Source organism: Macrotis lagotis, chromosome 1 (genome assembly GCF_037893015.1).
Source record: "Macrotis lagotis isolate mMagLag1 chromosome 1, bilby.v1.9.chrom.fasta, whole genome shotgun sequence".
Classification (NCBI taxonomy): Eukaryota; Metazoa; Chordata; class Mammalia; order Peramelemorphia; family Peramelidae; genus Macrotis; species Macrotis lagotis.
In genome coordinates this window covers 844,299,608-844,318,457 of record NC_133658.1, presented here as the reverse complement: position 1 = coordinate 844,318,457, position 18,850 = coordinate 844,299,608, and the positions used below count along the sequence as shown (strand labels likewise).

The 18,850-nt window shown below is 45.5% G+C and overlaps 1 protein-coding gene across 1 annotated transcript in view; it reads left to right on the top strand.

Moving 5' to 3' along the window:
* DCHS1 (dachsous cadherin-related 1) overlaps positions 1-18,315 on the top strand; it is an 88,968-nt gene extending 70,653 nt beyond the window's left edge. Inside the window, exons 13-21 of the mRNA XM_074217471.1 lie at positions 4,638-4,847; positions 5,281-6,168; positions 6,399-6,512; positions 6,777-6,988; positions 7,189-7,343; positions 7,621-7,751; positions 7,882-8,165; positions 14,014-14,152; positions 14,536-18,315. Coding sequence (XP_074073572.1) covers positions 4,638-4,847; positions 5,281-6,168; positions 6,399-6,512; positions 6,777-6,988; positions 7,189-7,343; positions 7,621-7,751; positions 7,882-8,165; positions 14,014-14,152; positions 14,536-17,162 — 4,760 coding nt within the window. The 3' untranslated portion in view covers positions 17,163-18,315. The remainder of the gene's footprint in view (positions 1-4,637; positions 4,848-5,280; positions 6,169-6,398; positions 6,513-6,776; positions 6,989-7,188; positions 7,344-7,620; positions 7,752-7,881; positions 8,166-14,013; positions 14,153-14,535) is intronic.
* Positions 18,316-18,850: the final 535 nt, after the last annotated feature.

Sequence of the window (18,850 nt, the reverse complement as noted above, 5' to 3'; positions counted from 1 at the left end):
TTAACTAAATCATATGCTTTTAAAAATAGTTAACAAATAATAAGTATACTGGCATCTTTTTTCCTTTATAAATTTTAGTCAACTATGACTGTCAAGCTACAGTCTGCTATGAAAAAGTTGTTTGCAGAAGCATGCCTATTCCATTCTAATACCTTCAACAAGGGCATACTAAATACAATTATAGATTATCCTCACAGAAATTTTAGAGATTATAAAGCAGACATATGGGCCAGTAATTATTAATTCTCTTTTGGTCATTTTTAAAAATAAAAATAAGGTTTGAGATTTTTATTCAAGAGTCTAGAATCTTGCCCCCTGAACCTCGGGAATAGATTCCCCCATGCTATCAAAATTTTATTGCTTCCAGCACAAAATTCTTCAATATATACTTTGTGTAGGTAAGTTGTGACACTTCCCCAAAAAATCTTTCCAGGCTTCCTCTTTCCCTGGTCTGGCTCTCTTTTTTCCCTGGCTCTTACCCTGCTGCGCCAGTTTTTGACAAATCTCCAGAAGGGTGGCCATATGGCTACAATTCAAGCTTCCTCTCTAAGGGTCTGAGGGGAACCATGATGTAAAAAGGAAAAAGTCACCACTGTAGTTCCTAGGCCCCACCAGCATGTTTTCCACTTATACAAAATCATTTAGTTACAATGATACCATTGATTCTTAAACATGAAACACTTATAAAAACAAAACAAAAGCAAGAATAATCAAAATATTTATCAATAAAAGTTGAAAACAGGAAAATATAACAGACCACCCATAAAGCTGGATCACATTCTTCCAGCAGTTTACAAAGTATCTTTAGGGAGAGAATGCACACACGTATACTAATAGAGAAACCCAACAGGGAAGAAGCATAGAAGTGAGGAAAAGAAAAGCTGCCTCTTTGGTACTCTTAGGCCACTAAAATAGTTTTTTTTCCTTTAGATTAAAGGCTTTTTTTTTTAACAATGCCATCTTAAAATTTGTTTTGCTTTTTCAGTCACCAACAGTTACCTTTTAAACCAGAGGACTCCTAAGCTCTCTTGGATATGTTCTGGAACTGAAACTGAATAGTTTCTTTCTCCCTCCATTTATATAGAGTAGTTTAATTTTGTAGCTTTTTCCTCAGTCAGCTCTCCAAATAGGAGTATTTTCCTTTGAACAAATAGCTTACACGAGCACTAGGTGGTGCAGTGGCTAGAGTGCTAGGTCTGGAATTAGGAAAAAATCATCATCCTGAATTAAAAAATCTGACCCCAGACACTTATGGGCTGTGCAACTCCATGTAAGTCACATCCTGTTTGTCTCAGTTCCTCACCTGTAAAATGAGCCAGTGAAGGAAATGGCAAACCTTTCTAGTAGCTTTGCAAAGAATATAGCAAATGAGGTCACAAAGAGTGAACATGTCTGAAAATAATCATCAGCAGTAATAAAACAGCTATGTCTCTTTTTATAGCAAATGCAGAGCTTCTGTTTTACTTTCTGTTTCTCCTTCTCAAAATATAAAGGGCAAAACAAGCAAAACCCTGAGAGGTTTCCTTTAGATAGTAGAAAACAAAATATACCATAAAATTATGTTTTTATTGCCTTTGAACACACAGTAAAACCAAATTAATCAGCTCCTTTATTTATCACACTTATAGAGGCAGTGATGAATCTCTTTTGGATAGTCTTCTCTACTAATATCTTCTCCCATGATAATTCTTTTGGTGACCCTAGGCAAGTCACTTAATCCTGCTTGCTATCTCCAATCATCCTGATCCATATCTGGCTCTGGAGGGAAAAGTAAGTCTGGTGACTCAGCCAAGCACCCCACTCTTGCTACAAATCCAATTCATAAATATGACATGTAACACCTCCCTGATGTCTTGGTCTTCGAGAATGAAGGACAAACAACAACTTTTTGGTATTTGCTCCTCAGAGGAAGCCCCAACTTAGCTTCTTTTTCTTCTTCTTCTTCTTTGAATGTTCTTTTATATTTTCAATCACTTGTAAAGATAATTTTCAACATATTTTTGTAAAGTTATGAATTCCATATTTTTCTACCTCCTTCCTCTCCTCCCCATGACAGTGAGTAATCTGATATAGGTTAATTATACATGAAAAATCATGTTCAGTATATTTTAATATTAGTCATTTTGCATTTTTGAAGGGGTTTTTTTTTGGTTTTCTTTGTTTTTTCTTTGGTTCTATTTTTTGGTTTTTGCAAGTTAATGGGGTTAAGTGACTTGCCCAAGGTCACAGAGCTAGTAACAGTCATCAGTTTGAGACCAGATTCAAATCCCCATCCTCTTGACTCCAAGGCCACTTCTGGAGGAGAAAGTGACACTGGTGACTTAGCATAGACCCCCCCCCACGTCCAATACATGTGCTTGTCACGGCATCGTACAATGTCATGATCTTCTCCAAGATCAAAGGACAAACCATCATGCCCCTTTATTAGTCATTTTGTGAAAGAAGAATCAGAATTAAAAGGAAAAAACCCATGAGATAAAGAAAACACATAAAAGAAATTTTTAAAAATGAAAATAATATGCTTTGGTCTGCATTCAGATTTTTCTTTGGATGTAGATGGCATTTTCCATCACGAGTCTTTTAGAATTGTCTTTGGTCATTGAGAGGAGCTGAGAGGAGCCACATCCATTATTTTTGATTGATATGCAATATTCCATAGGTAGTTTCTAATGATATTCATTTCACCAGTCATCAGCTAGATATAATCAAGTTCCTATCCAAGGAAGTAATTACCAGCTCTTGGTAACTTTTGTGTCCCAATATTATTGTTTGCCTTTCAAAATGGACATTACTAGTATCCAATGCAATCATTAAATCACATCATAAAATCACAGAATCTTAGCACTGAAAACAGCTCTAAGTGGACATCAAGTTCAACCTACACCTAAATAGAAAGTCCTTCTATCACACAAGCTGTCATCAAACTCCTGTCTGAAGGCTTGTAATAGTGAGAAAGAAACTTCCTGCTTACCAATGCATTCCATTTTCCCTTTTTGAAAGTTGCCTCATTAACTTCATTTTTCAAAAAACAAAATAAATTTGATTAGTTTGTCTCACGATCTGATTTGATCCAAAGAACAACCTTGTAAGGAAGACCAGGACAAATAGATTAATTCCCATTTTGAATATATAAATCTAAAAGCCAGACAGGGCAATGACTTGCCTAAAAATCACAAATTCAGTGAAAGAGCTGGGAGCAGAATTTAACTCTCTTAAGGATATAATATTAATCCCCCAGTGAGAATTTATTTAATCACCTAACATTTGTCAGGCATTGTGCCTAAGTGCTGAAAATATGATCTCATTTTATCCTCAATCACCTTGAGAGGAGGTGCTATGATTATCTTCATTTCATGGATGAAGAAACTGAAGCAGATATGGATTAAAATGGGACTTGTTCCAGGTCACAGAGCTTGGAAGTATCTGAGGTCAGATTTTTAACTCATAACGTAGGGACTCCAGTTCTAGTGTTCTAACCATTGCACCACCTGGCAGTTTAGGTATATGCTTGAGATTATGTTTTATATGTGTGGGTGTCTTTATGTACATAGTTTGGTGTCAGTGAGAGCAGGGTCAAGGAGCTTATGGGTATCAAGGCAAGTGCAGGCAGAACTCAAAATTCAATAACTCTAGTAGCTTCTTAGGAGTGAATTGAGTGACCAAATACAATTCTCGATTAAGGTTATAAATATTCAAATGACCCTTGGCAGAAAAAAAGGTTCCCTATTCCTGATGTAGAACTATGTTTCAACTAAAGGGATAACAATATAAGTTATAATTTATGCTGAGCATGATTTATGGACACATATGTGGACATATTATGGATATATATGGACATATGTCTATGTACAGGTGTGTGCCTGGCACACTTGTATGTTTGTGAGTGTTTATTTGTGTTTCTGTATTTATATATTATCAGTTTGGAAAGTCTGGGGGAGATGATTGACTAGGTACTACTTCTATTGATGTTGTTGTTCAGTTGTTTCTGACTTTCCATGACTTCATTTGAGGTTTCCTTGGCAAAGATATTAGAGTGGTTTGCCATTTCCTTCCCCAGTTCATTTTACAGAAGAGGAAATTGAGGCAAACAGGGTTAAGTGACTTGCCCAGAGTCACATAGCTAGTAAGTGTCTGAGGCAGAATTTGAACTCAGGAAGATGAGTCTTCTTGACTACAGGCTGGAACTCTATCTACTGTTCTATTCACTATGGCATCACAGAACTGCTACAGGATAGTTGTAAGCCCAGTGAATATACATACATCCAGACATATGCTTAGACATATCTGTGCATTTGAATGGGCTACATTCTTGTATGTATAGAAGCATGTTACTGAGGTATGCCCCTGTGATGGGGATTCACCATCTTGTCTCTACCAGGTACATGAGTAGAGGTGCATGCTTATCAGTTAAGGCTAGGGATGGATCACAGTACTGACTGAGGTTTCCAGGATAGGATCTTCACCAGGTTTGTTATAGACCTGTAGTGTATGATCAGGCTGGGGCTCCCTGGCCCCTTTTTAGCTACATCTGCCTGTAGGTAGGTCTAGGTATGCATGTGACTATGTGTGCATGTATGTATGTATGTATATAGGGCAGCCTGCACAGAATCCGTGCTGAATACAGTATATATCCACAGTGTACGCCCAAGACGGGGGCTCACCACCCCTGCTGAGCCATGTGTCAGTGCATGTGACTGTGGAGGACGAGAATGACCACGCACCAGCCTTTGGGAGCTCCCATCTCTCCCTAGAGGTTCCTGAGGGCCAGGATCCCCAGACCTTGACTGTACTTAGGGCTTCAGATCCTGATGCTGGTCCTAATGGGCAGATTAACTATCAAATACTGAGTAAGTCACATCAAAATTTGGGGCTACAACCTTCCCTACAACAGGTTATTTGGGACCTTTAAGATCACCATACAACCTTCCTGCAGGCTGCCCATGAAACTCCTTTCTACCTCCTCACTACCTACATAGCATATTCCACAGGATCATATTATTCCTCTCCACTCCCCCCATAAGATTCCTTTCCCCCTACCCCTCCTCACAGGTTCCCCCCACCCCCCTATTCCAAACTAATTACATTCCATTCTATCTTTTCCACTCCTGGCTTTCTCTTCTATCTTCCATTCTTCTATCTCTACCTCTCTAATCCACATCTCTGTTTTTCTGTCTTTTTGTTTCTTTGTTATCTGACCATTTATCTTTATTTCTCTGATGGTGCTTGTCTTGAACTCTCTTTGTCTGTCCCTGTATCTCTTTATGTGGATTGATCTAACAGATGGTGACCTATCAGGAGCTTTCATCCTTGATGCAGTATCAGGGACGTTGGGCACAGCTCGCTCCCTGGACCGGGAAACAGAACCATCATTCCAGCTATTGGTGGCAGCCAGGGATGGAGGCCAGCCTGCCCTGAGTGCCACGATGCTGGTGACTGTGGTGGTTCTAGATGCCAATGATCATGCACCTGCGTTCACAGCACCATCCTATGCAGTAGAGGTGCCTGAAGATGCACCCATAGGGACCCTGTTGCTTCAGCTGGAAGCTCATGACCCAGATGCTGGTGCCAATGGACGTGTGGCCTACTATTTGGGTGAAGGGGCAGCTGGTGCCTTCTTACTGGAGCCCAGCTCAGGAGAACTACGTACAGCTGTTCCACTAGACCGTGAGCGGCAGGCTCGCTACAGCTTTGTGGTGCATGCTGTGGATGGAGCTGCGGCTGGGCCACTCAGTGCCAGTGTGTCTGTCACCGTTACTGTACGTGATGTTAATGACCACGCACCTGCCTTCCCAGCCAGTCCCCTACGACTCCGGTTGCGCCCATCACGCACAGCCCTGGGCCAGGGCTCCTCTGGTCCTCATATGTTAGCCACCCTGAGGGCTGAGGACCGTGATGCTGGCGCCAATGCCTCAATCTTGTACCGACTGGCAGGGCCTGCACCCCCTGGTGCCTCTGTGGATTCATACACTGGTGAGATCCGCTTGGCACGTCCACCTGCTGCCCTGGGCCCCCGTGATCGTGTCCTCTTCATTGTGGCCACTGACCTTGGCCGCCCTGCTCGCTCTGCCACGGGTGTGGTGATTGTGGGGTTACAAGGGGAAACTGAACGTGGCCCTCGATTTTCCCGGCCCAGCAGTGAGGCTGCTATTCCTGAGGATGCCCCACCAGGTGCGGAGAGGGACCATGGAGTGAATGTGGGGATGGGGGCCATGCATGTGTCTGGGTATCATGGGCACAAAAGTTGTTTCATACCCTCCCCTGCTCCCCAACACACTCAGCTGACTCCTTGACTGAATCTAGCTAAAGATGTTTCATTCTCTGATTCCGTTAACACTCTCCCTTGGGATCTGATCCTGACCCTTGAGCTCCACCCATGAGCCCTTCCCCCCTCTTCCTAGGGACCCTCATTGTGTCCCCCCAGGCCACCCATGCTGGGGGCTCCACAGGCACTATCACCTACAGCATCCTCAGTGGCAATGAGCAAGATCTTTTCTCCATTGAACCCAGCACAGGTAGGATCTACAGGCAGACTGGGTGGAGGGTCTTACCTAAAGGGTTGGATGACATCTGAGATCTAATGGATTGTCCTGAGGTCAGGGAGAAACTCTCTGGGGTCTTTAAAATCTCAGTGTCCCTCTGAGGTCTGTGGGTTGTATCCTAAGAGGATTGTATAATGGCAGAGTTGAGGGGATGTCCCTCTTTAAGGTTGCAAAGACTATCATTATCTTAATAATGGGGGAATCTCCCTGAGATTTGAAGTTCTCATGATCCACCAGGGGCACTCTCGGTGAAGGTAGCAGGTGGACTGGACTTTGAAACAAGCCCAAGACTACGGCTGGTTCTGCAAGCAGAGAGTGGTGGTTCCTTTGGCTTCACAGTGTTGACCCTGAGCCTACAGGATGCTAATGACAATGCTCCTCGATTTCTGAAGCCACACTATGCAGCCTTTGTACCCGAGTCTCGGCCTTTGTCTGGGCCTCTACTGAAGGTGGGGTGGAGGGGAAGGGTTAGGGAAGAGGGAGGGAAGGACTTCATATGGATGAAAGCAAAGGGAAAGGAGGGCCCCCTCATCATTAACCATGAATCAGGGTAGGCCCTGAACCGTTGGACTTTATATATCAGACTCACAGACTGGGGACAAGGCCTAAGATGAGAACAGGCCTCATTCTGTCCTCCTGCCATTCCCAGGTAGAGGCTGATGACCTGGACCAGGGCCTAGGGGGACAAGTCACTTATAGTTTGGCTCCATCCCAGGCCAGTCGGGGGCTTTTCCACATAGACCCAGCTATGGGTACCATTACCACCACAGCCATCCTGGACCGAGAGATCTGGGCAGAGACTCGGTGAGGATTCAGTTCTCTTCCTTAATCCATGGGCCCTCTATTCTTCCTCCTCCTTGCCTAATCATTTGCCCCAAACCACCCTGCCACCACTGTGTCCCTTGACGTTATATGTGTCTCAGTTTCCTTCTGGTATTGTTCCTTCCTGAGTATCTCCCTATCCCACTGTGTTTCTAGTAGCCTCGTTTCCTGAAGGTCCAATTACCCAAAGAGCCCTGCCCTTTTTCATTACCCAATCCTATGATTCTTGACCTGGTGCTCCCTGACCCTGTACCCCCAGCCTAGTGGTGATGGCCACGGATAGAGGCTCCCCACCCTTAGTGGGCTCAGCCACACTGACAGTGCTGGTCATTGATGCCAACGACAACCGGCCAACCATCCCCCAGCCCTGGGAGGTTCAAGTGCCAGAGGGTAAGTGTGACCTACAGCCTATCTGTGGAGGGTGTCTCCTCCTATTGTCCTGTGTGTCCCATGTCCTTTGTCTGTGATAGCATTCATATGGGTGTCCACACCTATGTCCCATGTCTTATGTATGCTGTAGATGCACTTCTAGGCTCAGAGATTGCTCGAGTGACAGGAAATGATGTGGACTCGGGACCTGCCCTATGGTATGTGCTGAACCCGCCTGGGACCCAGGGCCCCTTCAGTGTGGGGCGTTATGGAGGCCGCATCTCACTCACAGAACCCCTTGATTTTGAGCACATGGATTGTTATCAGCTGCATCTGCTAGCTCGGGATGGGCAGCATGAGGGTAGTGCCAACCTCACAGTACAGGTGGAAGATGTCAACGACAATGCACCCACCTTCTCTCAAAGCCTCTATCAGGTATGTTTGCATCTACCTTCTTCCACAGCTCCTATAAGGATGCCTGGGATTTTCCCCCTCACACTCTCTGCTCCTCTACAGCCTTTCCTAAGTTTTCCCTGGGCCTCTCCCATGTCATAGAATCCCCCAAACAAAAACATCTGAGTAAGGGTTCCTTGTGGTCTCATTGCCCCCAATTCCTATACTGATTCAGTATATGACTTGGGACAAGTCTCTTCTACCCCTGTAAAAACAAAGGGTTAGACTCAGTTGCCTCTCAGATCTAAAACTCTTAGTTAGGTTTTGCAACTTAGCTCAGGAAGTTGATATTATAGACTTACTACCTTTTTTTCTAAACTCCTTGGTTTGTCCTTTTACCCGAAGAGATTCTATAGCTAAGATTCTAGGTGAGAAAGGTACTGCCTTGGTTCAGCCTTCCCACTTCTCTGAACTGGAGTCCTCTATAATCACTGGTAGGATAATTTGGTTCCTATGAGCAATGTCTGCCTTACTTAAAACACCTTTTCAGGAGTTTACTGTGCTCATGGAGAAACATGTTTTGTTTCAACATTTTTTAGTTGCTTTTCACTGCAACTGTTTCTTTTGAGCACTTTTTAATCTCTTGAAGAATTAACCACCTGTTTATATTTGAAGCATGACTATCTAAAATTCCTAGAAATGTAAGCCTTTGCTCTATCTCATGTTCCCATTTTTTTTCCACAGTAGAATGTGTTGAAGCTTTTCTCTCTGGTTTTTAGGTTCCTTATCTATAAAATAGGGGTCGGAATTCTGCCTCCCAGGACTGTTCAGAGGAGCACATGAGATAACCTAACTTGCAAACTTTAAATTGTTTGTAAAATGCTGGCTTATATTATCAAGTTTCTTCATTGATTTCTGAACACATGAATTTTTCAGCAAAAATATCATCTTTCTTTAGTTGTTCAATTGATAAAAAAAATGTAGGCTTTATGTGCTATCATCTGTTTCTTTATGATGATTTCTTTGTGGAAATTCTCTGTAGTGCTTGTCATTTGTTGCTATCTAATTCACATATTTAACAGAAATCAATTTTACCTCTTTGGTTAGATCTTTTTAAAATTCGATTGTATTGTCCATTCTGAATTTTTTCCCCCACTTCTCTTCCCTCCCCCACACCCTGTGATTCTTTCTTGATGCTGATATTCATTTATCAAATTGTTGTGATGTGAGGATGAGGCCCTTTTTACTTTTTCTCGGTTCTGAGACAACCACCTCTTGATCCCCATCTTCATTTCCTGATGCTGATTCTTTGGCATTCAGCCTTTCACAAACCAACCTCTTCTTTTGGGTACATTCATCATTCATGCAATTCATCCAGCTACAGCTGTAACAAAAGATTCAAATCTTCCATAGTGCTTATCACTATGCTGGAAGTGCTCCCGCATCTGACTATTGTGACCTTTGTTCTCTTGGTCTTTTGATTTCACAAACAGAATGCTCAGCTACTGTTCTACCTTTCCACAAATCCTTTGTCAACTTTGCCATCCACATTGCATTGTAGCAGTTGGATTCCTACTCTTTTTCTTTAGTTCATAGAGAAGAGGATGCTCTAGAGTTCATCAAGATTGGAACTCCCGGGCGGCTAGGGAGCACCAGTCCTGGAGTCAGGAGTACCTGAGTTCAAATCCGGCCTTAGACACTTCATAATTACCTGGCTGTGTGGCCTTGGGCAAGCCACTTAACCCCATTTGCCTTGCAAAAAAAAAACAACCTAAAAAAAAAAAAGATTGGAACTCCCCATTAGGAATCCCTCTTTGCAACTGCACTTCTGTTGTGTGTTTTGCATACTGTGCTCATCACCTTGAGGTATAGAGTGATATTCATTGTGTCTTTAGAACAGTATGAGTCACAAGCATCTTTGGTGGGTATGGTATGCTATTGTGTACTTGCTACAGTCTGACCATATATGGTCAATATACCTGCTCAGGTGTAACTGTTCCATTTTGTAAAAGTCTTTTTAGTTTAGCATCCACATGAATCATGAATTTTGTTGCTTTTTCTTCTTCACATTGAAGAGTAGAAGGACTTCCTATGGAATCTAACCATAGCTGAAATCATCCTATATGCTTTGTCATATCAGACTTCCTGGTTTCTAGCTTTGCACTAATCTATATGTTTTTCCCTGAAGACTTTTCATCAATATATCAATACCCTCTTCTTTAAATCTATCACAGGTATGACCCACACATTCCATGATAATTATTGTTTCATTGGTGCAGTGTTTTCTATTTTTGAGAAGATGGCTAATTTGGGCTTACAAAATTCCTCTTTGAAGTTATACCCATGTTCCCACTCATGGTATTTTCCTGTTCTATTCTGGAGCTGTAGCCCTTGCCTCACTCGTAGGTAAGCTATTTCTTTCTGGTATAGGGGAGCTAACTGTGGCCCTTCTCATAGGTAATGTGTTTCTTCCTGACAATTAAAAACTCACTTTAATTTCTTTACTCTTGGACCTCTTTTTCTCACTAGATCTCTCCTTACCAGTTCCTTCCCACAAGGGAAAGAGGACATCTAAATAAGTTCCTGGGTACTGTCTCTGTTCTTTTGATATAGGACTTTTTAAAAAATTTTATTTAAGGCAATGGGGTTGTGACTTGCCCAAGGTCAAACAGCTAGGCAATTATTAAGTGTCTGAGATTGGATTTGAACCCAGGTTTTCCTGACTCCAGGACTGGTGTTCTTCCACTATGCCACCTAGCTGCCTCCTTGATATAGGTTATTTTTGTATAATTCAAAAGATCAAGTAATTCACAAAATATCAATTAAGTTACAAACCTGACTTTTTACTATGAATTCCAATATAATTTTCCAATACTTTTAATTATCTTTTCAGTGTTTTTAGAACAGGACACGCCTTTGACTTTCCAGTTCAAAATATCACAATATATTAAAATTTTTAATCTCCATTTAAAATGTTTTAATAATGTAAAAGTTATATTTAGCAAACCAATATTAAATTAATCATTAAAGATATAAACTGAAGTAATAAACAGGGAAATGAAATTTTAGAAAGAAGGAAGAAGGAAGGAAGGAAAGAGGGAGGAAGGGAGGAGGATAATAAAACATTTATTAAGCTGATAATATGCCAGCATTGTGCTAAGGTATGAGAATACAAATACAAGCAAAAATAGAAAATCTCTACCTTCAAGGAGCTTATAGTCTAATAGGGAAAGACTTTTACAGCAGTCAAGAAATTTACATTTATGATTACAGTGTAATGACTGTTAGTTTACAATTATAATTACAAAAAATGCTTATAAGAAACAAAATTTTTGATGTAAGCCTCCATATCAGACATAATAGGCTTAAGTAGAGAATTGACTCTATTCACTTATAGGTCACCCTTCAGCAACTTGTTTGACTCCTTACCATATTCATTCTCATCACTGCAAATTCTAGGGTATTTCAGAGGAGTTTTGGAATATTTCTGCATTGATTTCAGTTGATAAATAAATGAAATTAAAGCCCATCCCAGTTTATTAAATATTATTTTTTAATAAAATGGAGACTTTCCAGAAGTGGTGTGTTATTACCCATATTTTTCTCTTTCAAAAGCCCCCAACTCTTAGCATTAAATAAACAGTAAAGTTAGTGTCCAAACAATTTATTCACAATGCAATCAAGTAATAACACAAACAGTTATTTACATTGTTCTAGCTGTAAGAAGAGACACCTGAAACCATCCATGTAATTGCAGATGACTTCCATTACTTCTGAAAACAGTCTTATCAATTCGGTTTACTATGGATATCAGTTAAACTTGTTCTCATAAAGATGTCCTTTGAGGAAATAGCTATTAATTTGAAGAGTAGTGAGCAAGGCATTCTAGAAGTGGGAGACTAATGGGTTACATGGGCAAAAAAAAATTAGACGAGGATTTATTGAAGGAACTGGTGATGTTTAGCCTTGAAAAAAGAAGACATGAAGGGCAGCTAGGTGGCATAGTGGATAAAGCACAGGTCTTGGAGTCAGGAGTACCTGGGTTCAAATCCGGTCTCAGACACTTAATTTGCCTTGCAAAAACCTTAAAAAAAAGACATGAAAGCTGTCTTTATCTGGCTGTCACATATAAGAGTGAGGAAACATTCTGCTGGAACTTGGAACAATAAGGGGAAGATGCAGAGAAACAGGTTTCAGTTGAAAGTAAGGAAAAACTTAACCAACAATGTGACCTATCCCAAAGTGGAAATGAGCTGCCTTGAGAGGTGGCATAGGCACCCCTGCCCACTAGGCATAATGGCACACACATTTAATTCCTGCTACTAATGAGAGTCAGGCTGGTGGATTTCTTGTGCTTGAGAATTCTGTTTCAGTGGGTTAAGCCAGTGGGTATTGTCACCAAGTCCAGCATCGATATTATGAAACAATGAGAGCAAGGAGGTGGAAGGGAGCTCACAAGATTGCCCAAGAAGGGGTAAAGTGACACAGGTTTGAAATAGAATAATCCAGATCTCCTGTCCCATCAGTAATGTGATCAGCCTGGGAGAGGCCACTGTACTTCCAGTCTGAGCAAGAGAGGGAAATACAGTCTTTAAAAAGTTGATTTCCCATCAATAGAGGTCTTCAGGCAAAGACAATATGACCATTTGTCAAAGATATTATAAAGGTAGGATTTGAGTTGGGTGGCCACCGAATGAGGTCCCTTTGAGTTCTGAGAGTGACTCTCTGGGAGCCATAGAAGCAAAAGATACCTTTAGAGAGAGGCAGGTAACCGGATTAGTAGAAAGGAGATCAGAGCAAAGGAGCTATTTGGGTAGGAGTATATTCTGTGATGTAGATGATGTAGTGTGGGAACAGGACTAGTTGGTAATGGAACATATTTGGGCTTCCCAGCAGGATCCTTGGCTCAGTTTAGACTCACATATTGTCTAGGATTAAGGCATGAAGGGGCTTTAAAAAACCCTACAGTATCCATTGGCAGAATATCATGGCAACTTTGGGGCACTTCTGTTTTTCTTTGAGCTTATAGTAAAGCACTATATAAATATTAACTATTTATTAAACCTCCCCGGCAGAATCAGAGTCACAGATCAGAGCCAAAAGCCTAATGGATTCAGGAACTTATCACTCTCCTACTTACCTCAGTAAGGCAGTATTCATAAATTCACACACCCCAAGACTAGATATTAATATTTAACTAATTAAGTAATCCCCACCTCAAGACCGCCAAAGAGACAAGATTGTTAAGGAATCCTCTAGGCAACAAGTTTTCTCCTTCAAATAGGTAAGATATAAACTTTCCATTTTCTCAGAAATCTTTGTGGGCAAAGAAGTTAGCCCTAATTTTGAGAGATGTGGAAAGAGGCCTCAGAAGAACATTACTGGGTTCAGCACAGGAGTTCAGCCTAGAAGGAAAACCCTCATGATACAGGTGTACCAAGTAACTTGGGAATTGGGCAGAATGCAGGGCTTAGGATGTGGCAGTGAAGTAGGAGAGTGGTAGGGGGAAAGGCAAGGTCCACAAGAGGAGCTGGACCTTCCCATTTTGGGGCCCAAGGTTCACAGAAGACTATGTGGTGTGGGAATGGGGGAAAAAGTGTGGTCCCTTGATGCTAGTGTCCTGGGTAAAATCCTTGGAATCTTAATGATAACTGTCCCAAAGATGTGGGGATCGCTTTCTTTCTTGAACATTGCTTTCATCAAATCTTACCAACTTAGTTCATTAACAAGAGAGTTACTCCAGCCCTCTCTTATTCCAATGAGGGAGCCTTAACCATAGCTTCTAAACCTAGGATAGGTTGGAAGCTAGGGAAAAGCTCAGGGCCTGAAGAGTGCCAGGTTGTTCCCATAGTCATGTTCACATCTATTTTTCCCCATCCCTCCCCCACAGGTGATCTTGCCAGAACATACGACTCCAGGAAGTGCAATTCTCACCATCTCTGCCACTGATCTTGATTCTGGGGACAACGGCCGCATCTCCTATCACCTGGTGTCCACAGCAGAAGGCTTTGCCATCGACCCCAGCAACGGTGCCACTTCCCTTCCCACCTCCTTCCCAAGTTCCCTCCTGTCCCCTCCCTTTCCTACATGGACTCCTATCTTTTCTCCAGTTTTCCCCTAGCCCATTTTTATTCATTCATTCATCAAACATTAATGTATAACTACTGTGTGCACTAAGGAAGCTCACGGAGCTCAGTGTAAGGGAGATAACTTGAATAACTACAATATTAGTTTTGTGTCCCTACTGGCCTCCAGTCTTCACCCCTCACCATATTCTCTCCTTATCTGCTTCTCACTCACTCCCCTACTTCCCCCAGTCACATCCTGACCACTCATCTCCCTCCACTCTCAATTTGCGGCACCCCCACCTGTACGCTCCTTCTCACTAATTCCCATCTTCCCTCCTCTTTAGGGACCCTGTTCATGATTCAAGCAGCTTCTCTGCATCCCGGAGGTTTGGGCACAATGGACATGGTACTAGAAGCTCGAGATCACGGGGTCCCAGGGCGGACAGCTCAGGCCACAGTACATATTCAGTTGCAGGATGAAAATGACTACACTCCAAGCTTTGTCCAGCCTCACTACCATCTCACTGTTGCTGAGGATCTGCCCCTAGGATCCACAGTTTTAGTCCTAGAAGCTACTGATGCTGACCAAAGCCGACTCCATGCCACATTGGATTATACTATCATCAGTGGCAACCGTGGACATGCCTTCCAACTGGAAAGGCACCTGGCAGAAGGTGGGTCTGGTCCCCAGGCCTTGGGGTGTCTTGTATTGCTTGAGCCACTGGACTTTGAGAGTATCACTGAGTATAACCTGACCGTGTGTGCAGCGGATAGAGGGAAGCCTCCACGAAGCACAACTGTGCTTGTTGTCATTACTGTGCAAGATGTCAATGACAATCCACCTGTCTTTGCCCAGCCCCATTACCGTGTGGCTGTGCCAGAGGACACACCTGTGGGCACTGAGCTGTTACGGGTAGCAGCTTCTGATGCTGATCCTGGACCCCATGGTCTGGTACGCTTCACAATCAGCTCTGGGGACCCTGAACACCTCTTTGAGCTGGATGAAAGCTCGGGTGCCCTCCGGTTGACACGACAGCTAGACCGAGAAGTCCAGGCCCAGCATCAACTGGTAGTTGAGGCAGCTGACCCCCCTGGAACCCACTTTGCTCTGGTGCCAGTTACTGTTGAGGTACAAGATGTCAACGAGCACGGGCCTGCCTTTCCCCTGATTACCCTGAGTGCCAGCTTGCCTGAGAACCAGCCTCCAGGAACATTGGTCACCACACTCCATGCCCTGGATAAGGACACCGGGGCCTTTGGGAGGCTCCACTACATGATACTCGAGCCAGGGTTAGGACCAGGCCTGGGAGCCACACACTGGGATATGTTTGCTTTGAATGGCTCATCAGGTGAACTTCGGGCAAGGGTGCCTTTCGACTATGAACATACCCGTAGCTTTCAACTGCTTGTGGGAGCAGCAGATGCGGGGAACCTCTCGGCCTCAGTCACCTTGTCTGTCCTGGTAACTGGTGAAGATGAGTATGATCCTGTCTTCCTAGCACCTTCATTCCACTTTCAGGTACCTGAGGGTGCTCGTCGGGGCTACAGTCTAGGCCAAGTTAAGGCCACAGATGAGGATGGAGGTGCTGATGGTGTGGTCCTGTACTCTCTTTCTGCTCCCTCCCCATATTTTGGGATCAACCAGACCACAGGAGCTCTCTACCTTCGCGTGGACAGCCAGGCTCCAGGCACAGGGACCAGTGAAGCCGGGGGAGGGGGCCGGGCAAGGCGGGAGGCACCCAGGGAGTTACAACTTGAAGTGGTGGCTCGAGGGCCCTTGCCTGGAGCCCGAAGCGCTGCAGTCCCTGTGACTGTGGACATAACCCACACGGCTCTAGGCTTAGCCCCTGACCTCAATCTGCTCTTAGTGGGTGCTGTGGCAGCCTCGCTGGGTGTGGTGGTGGTACTGGCACTAGCAGCCTTGGTGTTGGGGCTGGTACGTGCCCGTGCTCACAAGGCAGAAGCAGCCCCAGGGCCTACTCTTCCACCTACCCCACTCAGCACCAGCTCCCTGCAAAAGCCAGGCCGGGATGCCCCCAGCCCCCCACATTCTGAACACCTTTATCACCAGACATTACCTGGATATGGTGGACCTAATACAGGTGGTCCTTACCCCCGCGGTGGCTCCCTGGACCCTTCCCACTCCAGTGGGCGTGGTTCTGCAGAGGCAGCTGAAGATGATGAGATACGGATGATCAATGAGTTCCCCAGAGTGGCCAGCGTTGCTTCTTCATTGGCTGCCCGGGGCCCTGACTCTGGCATCCAACAGGATGCTGATGCCGATGGACTAAGCGATACCTCTTGTGAGCCACCTCCACCTGATGCTTGGTACAAGGGTCGGAAGGCCGGGCTGTTGCTCCCAGGCCCTGGTCCAGGGCTCTACCGAGAGGAAGGTCCACCAGCTGCCAGCACTGCTGGGGCCTTCCTAGGGGGCTGTGGTCTGAGCCCTGCCCCTCCTGGAGACTATGGTTTCCCAGCTGATGGCAAGCCCTGTGTAGCAGGGGCACTAACAGCCATTGTGGCGGGTGAAGAAGAGCTCCGGGGCAGCTACAACTGGGACTACCTGCTGAGCTGGTGTCCCCAGTTCCAGCCACTGGCCAGTGTCTTCACTGAGATTGCTCGGCTCAAGGACGAGGCACGGCCCTGCCCACCTGCACCCCGCATTGATCCCCCACCCCTCATTACTGCCGTGGCCCACCCTGGAGCCAAGTCTGTACCCCCTAAGCCAGCTAGCTCCTCTTCAGGCCCAGGAGTCCGTGGCCCCTTCCTACCCACTCACCGCTCCCCCATTAGCCATGAAGGATCCCTGTCCTCAGCTGCCATGTCTCCCAGTTTTTCACCTTCGTTGTCACCGCTGGCTGCCCGCTCCCCTGTTGTCTCCCCCTTTGGGGTGGCACAAGGACCCTCCGCCTCAGCTCTGAGCGCAGAGACAGGCCTGGAGGCCCCTGATGAGGCAGAGCTACATATCTAGACTGGAAAGCTCCCAGGGCCCCCTGCGTAGTCATGAGGACACAGGATGAGCCCACTGGCCTGGCCCCTAGAGGCCTCTCCTCAGTTCCATCTCCTCCCATCCCTAGGTTGGGGCAAGGAATTACTCCAGGGTCCATTGATTCCCCCTGGTGGGGACAATATCTGGCTCCCCAGAGATACCCCATCCTAGACAACAAATTCAGTCACCAACCCTGACAGAGGGGCCCTAACGGGCCCAGCCTAGATTCCCCCAGGGCTCGGCATATATATCCCTTGGGGCCCAGGACCCAGCATATATATACCCTGCCTATTGGCCCTAGTGTATACAACTCTTGAGGCCCAGCATATACAAAGGCCCAGCTTACATCCCTTGGTCTCCAGGAATCAGTATATGCATATCTCGGGTCCCCAGACCTGGGCTTATCATATATATATCCCCCAGAGCCCAAAGTTGACACCAGTATGTATACCTTCCTGACCACTCCCTTCTCTTAGGCCTCCTATCTTCAAACTGAAGCCCCACGTGCACACAATCTACCAAGTCTACGAGAGCTGGCACCAGACATCCTTGGCTAGGAGTCCTACCAGGAGAAATTATCCAATCTCTAACCCTCATCCTAAATGGTCAGACATTTCATCCATCCTCTGCTTGGAACTTTCTCCTCCAAGAAAGCAGAAAATTCTGGTCTTCAGTAAACCTCCCCCAACCGGACCTGGGTCAAGACCATCCTCAGGCCTCCCAGAATTGGCTCAGGAGCAACACTTGTCCTCATTATCTCCCCAAACTGCCTTTTCTTTTCCTTCCTCTGCCTGGCTCTGACATCTCCCAGGACCAATACCCTGCTGGTTTTCCCATTTTATAAAACTACGCTTCCCAGAACTGAGCATGGTGATGTCTATTAGCAGGATCTGCCTCTTAGGTTCCTCTTTTCTTTCCCCTGGTTCCAACGAGCACCAGCACAGTCCTTCCACTTCCCCTCCCCCAGTCCCAACCCAGGGTGGGTGGGAGGGTAGGGATGGGTGAGGGGGCTGCTTCTTGAGCCCTGTCTTCAGGGCTGGTCTCCCTGAGCCCAGGAGAGAAGGCGCAGGTCAGGCTGAGTCTCCAGGACCTAAGGTGCTCAGGCAAGTGGGAAGGAGGATGTCAGTGCTCAGAATTGAGGGGAATAGGAAAGGGGGGTGGAGGCGGGGCAGGGCGTAGGGGGGGGGAGTGGGGGAGTGGGGAGGAGGAGACCTCTCTAGGAAACCAGAAATCCGAGAGGGGACACTGCCGGGGAAGGATAATCAAGAGGCGGGACTCTGCCCTAGGGATATTGGAGGGTTGGGGCTTAGAGAAGGAGTTCTGTCCTGGGGGCTCGGAGGGGCGGGACTCTGCTGTGGTGAGACCCAGAGATCTATGCCCTGGAGAGCTCAGGGCGGGGGCTCTGCCCGGGGGCCTCTCCGGCTCCCAGAATCCCCCCCGCCCAAGGCCCCGGACCCTTATTTATTGGGTGAGGGGGCGCTCAAGCTGCCCTCGGACCCAGACCCAAAGTGCCAAATACTCTCACTCCGGAGCCTTAATAAAAAAGACTGTTTGTACCTGGAGCTGCCTCCCTTTGTTTGGGGGTGTCGTGCGCGGACGGGGGTGCTGAGGGGCTTCACGCGTGCGGCGAGGGGGGGTGCTTCTGTGGGGGGGGGGCCGTCCCAGGCACT